At 44.9% G+C, this 3,565-nt stretch overlaps 1 protein-coding gene across 1 annotated transcript; it reads left to right on the top strand.

Moving 5' to 3' along the window:
- Nucleotides 1-1,679: 1,679 nt before the first annotated feature.
- Nucleotides 1,680-3,164, top strand: LOC117388890 (protein FAM200C-like). The gene is made up of 2 exons (XM_033986445.1): nucleotides 1,680-1,929; nucleotides 2,023-3,164. The coding sequence occupies exons 1-2, from the start codon at nucleotides 1,680-1,682 to the stop codon at nucleotides 3,162-3,164; spliced, it is 1,392 nt and encodes a 463-aa protein (XP_033842336.1).
- Nucleotides 3,165-3,565: the final 401 nt, after the last annotated feature.

The raw sequence follows: 3,565 nt of genomic DNA, 5'->3' as shown, positions 1-3,565 counted from the left end.
ACCAAGACAACTGTAAACTCCAATGTTGAAAACACACTTAACATTTTTATGATAAAGCTCTGACTTGTATTATGAGTATAAGCCATTGTGTGAAGCTTTTGCTGTGCACTGAGTGAGATTGTCCTCAAAACAAGTGGTATGGGTCAAAATAAATATATATTTACAAACCACACACTGCAAACAGTGAACAAACACACACACACTTCAAAATGTAAACAAACACACACTGGAAACTAAAAACACACTGTACATGTGACAGTGTGACAGTCATTCTGTGAAAGAGGTTGGAGGATCGAGTCCCACTAGGACCAACTTCTGTCATTGTGTCCTTAGGCAAGACACTTCGCCCAAGTGGTGTGTGCGTGATGATTGGTGGTGGTTGGAGGGGGCGCAGATTGGCATTAGCTAATGCTAATGATTACACATAATACACATTTGACCCACAATTAAGTCAATAGCAGAATAAACCACGCTTACCGATCAGGAACAGCATCCAGTCCATCAAAACATAAGGTCCTCTGTTCCTGACTCCACCATGAGATCTTCACTCGGTTCCACGAACCGTTCCGGGTCTGAGATGCCTCTAGTTCTGTCATGATCCTGCCTTTCCTGTTCTCCCTGTGTGCTCTTCCCCCTCCCTCACCTGCCTGTGCCTGGAGCTGGGTGGAGCTCTCGGCTCCTCCCGCGCGCACCTGCTCTCCATCTGGCTAATCAGCACACCTGCCATGGATAAGAGGATATGCGAGTAGACACTCGGTGCGAGATCGTCTGTTTGGATTCACCCTGTTTGTGCTGCGTTTGTCGTCCTCACTTGTTCCTGTCGTGCCTGCGTTCCTGTCGTGCCTGCGTTCCTGTCGTCCCTGTGTTCCTGTCATGCTCCGGCCCTGGATGTCTCCTGCCCGCTCTGCCCTATGCCCGTCTGGTCTGCCTGTCTTCCTGTCGTCCCTTCATGTCCTCGGTTCCTGTGTTTCTGTGTTCCTGCTCACCTGCTCACCTCCGGATCACCCTCTGTTTGTACTTGTCCCATTTCTTCAATAAATACTGTAAATCTGCCCCGAGTCTGCATCCTTTGGTCCGCTACACACACCCGTTACGACAAGTTCAGTGGTTCTTAACCTGGGTTCGATCGAACCCTAGGGGTTCAGTGAGTCAGTCTCAGGGGTTCGGCGGAGGACACGCAAATCATTTGAGTCTCCAGACGCTTGCAGTCCCAATTGGACAAATGCACCCTTGTGCCTATCAAAGTACCCGCCCGACTTAATTTAACGGCACAATGGCGCATTTAAGGGAACTTAAGGGCACTTGAATTGAGACACGGCATGAGACACAGCCAGAGTGTTGCCCCGGCACTGACTGGGAGGATCCCGGCGACAACTGCGCTCTGATTGGTCATCTTCGAGGGACCATGGAAGCACATTACCGTAATGACAGTAACATTTAAAGAGCCCCATGCCTCTGCTTTGAAACGCCGTTTGAATTTACATGAAGCACAATTGGTTGCGGAGTTACGGTAATGGAAAGTCCGCAACCGCGAATCTATCGGCGGCGATATCATCCGATGCTAAAGAGTTATTGTTTTAATCCATACTAATTATGTCGAGCAAAAAAAGAAAGTGGTCAGACAAATATGTACAACATGGATTCACACGGAACATGATGGGAGTCAGCGTCCTATCTGCATGATTTGCAATGCCAAGTTAAGCAATTCTAGTCTAGCACCGGCAAAACTAAAGGAACACTTCCTTAACCTGCATGGAGATGGGGAATACAAGAACACAACGCTTGCTGAATTCAAGGTGAAGAGAGCCAGATTTGATGAAAAGGCTACTCTGCCTGCTCTTGGCTTTGTACCCATCAACAAACCGATCCTCACAGCATCGTACGAAGTTGCTTACCTAATCGCAAAGCAGGGCAAACCACACACCATTGGTGAAACACTCATAAAACCAGCTGTGTTGAAGATGGCGAATCTGATGCTGGGAAAAGCGGCCAAACTTAAATGATCCCAAATTCCTCTTTCAGATGACACCATCAGCGACAGAATAGAGAATATGAGCAAAGACATCTTGGCTCAAGTTGTTGCAGCTCTGATTTTAAACCCGGTAAAATTCAGCCTCCAACTCGACGAGACCACGGACGTTTCTAATCTAAGTCAGCTTGCTGTATTTGTGCGCTATGTGAAAGATGACATAAAGAAAGATTTTTTATTTTGTAAGCCTCTTACAACAATAACTAAGGCAGCCGATGTGAAGAAACTTGTGGATGACTTCTTCAGAGACAACAATCTTTCGTGGAATATGGTTTCTCCAGTTTGTACGGATGGAGCTCCAGTCATGTTGGGAAGAAAGTCTGGCTTTGGTGCGCTAGTGAAATCCGATGCACCACACATCATTGTTACGCATTGTATTCTGCACAGGCATGCATTGGCAACAAAAACCTTGCCTCCAGAAATGACAGAAGTATTAAAAATTGTAGTGGAATGTGTGAACTATGTGCGAAATAGTGCACTGAGGAACCGCATCTTCAGTGAACTGTGTAAAGACATGGGCTCTGAATTCGAGGTACTTCTGTACCATTCTAACGTTCGGTGGTTATCCTGGGGACAGGTGCTGAATCGTGTTTTTGCCTTGCGTGTGGAATTAGCCCTGTTTTTGCAAGAGCACCAACATCGTCATGCAGATTGCTTCAAAAATTCTAAGTTCATTCTCATTTTAGCGTACATGGCTGATATATTCGCAGCTCTCAATAATCTCAATCAGCAGATGCAGGGTGGTGGAGTCAACATCATTGAAGCGGAAGAAAACCTGAAGGCTTTTCAAAAAAAGCTACCGTTATGGAAACAACGAACAGAGAACAATAACTTTGCAAATTTTCCCCTGCTGGACGACTGTGTAAGTAAGATCGAAGATGTGTCTGGAATCGAAGACATTTCTGTAACCGTGGAACTGAAGCAAGCAATTGCCACGCACTTAGATGAGCTTGCAAAGTCTCTCAATGGATACTTCCCTACAAGAGAGTCATATCCAGCATGGGTGAGACAGCCGTTCACGTTTGGTGTTGAGACAGCAGATGTCAATGATGAATACCTCGACAAAATCATTGAAATTCAGCAGAGCCAGGTTCAACAGCAACTCTTCAGAACAACAACGCTCTCAACGTTTTGATGTCGGCAAATGACAAGGTATCCTGTTATTGCTAGGAAAGCCCTGGAAATTTGTATACCATTTGTTACAACATATCTTTGCGAGCAATCCTTTTCGAGGATGCTGGACATAAAAATGAAGAAAAGGAACAGACTTTGTTGTGAAAATGACATGAGAGAGGCACTTGCCAAGGTGAAGCCACGCATTTCTGAACTGGTCTCTCAAAGGCAACAGCAGAAGTCACACTGATTTCAGTAAATATTCATTATTATTGTAGCCTGATGGAAATGATGATGGGTGTGTGTTAAAAATAGTAAATAGCATAAATAGAATAGAAGTTCATTATTGGAATACATAAGGTTAAAATTTTAAATCAGTTCAGTATGGTAGTATTAAAAATGTCTTTTGTTGTGAGTTCATGC

Source organism: Periophthalmus magnuspinnatus, chromosome 21, assembly GCF_009829125.3.
Source record: "Periophthalmus magnuspinnatus isolate fPerMag1 chromosome 21, fPerMag1.2.pri, whole genome shotgun sequence".
NCBI lineage: Eukaryota > Metazoa > Chordata > Actinopteri > Gobiiformes > Gobiidae > Periophthalmus > Periophthalmus magnuspinnatus.
Note: the sequence above shows the minus strand (reverse complement) of the source record. Positions and strands in the feature narration are given on the sequence as shown.

What these genes read in the sequence shown, in the direction of transcription:
- LOC117388890 (XM_033986445.1), top strand. Translation starts at nt 1,680, where the DNA reads ATGATTTGCAATGCCAAGTTAAGCAATTCTAGTCTAGCACCGGCAAAA. An exon ending in GGGCAAACCACACACCATTG is followed by an intron (nt 1,930 to 2,022) that starts GTGAAACACTCA and finishes TTCCTCTTTCAG; the next exon opens with ATGACACCATCAGCGACAGA.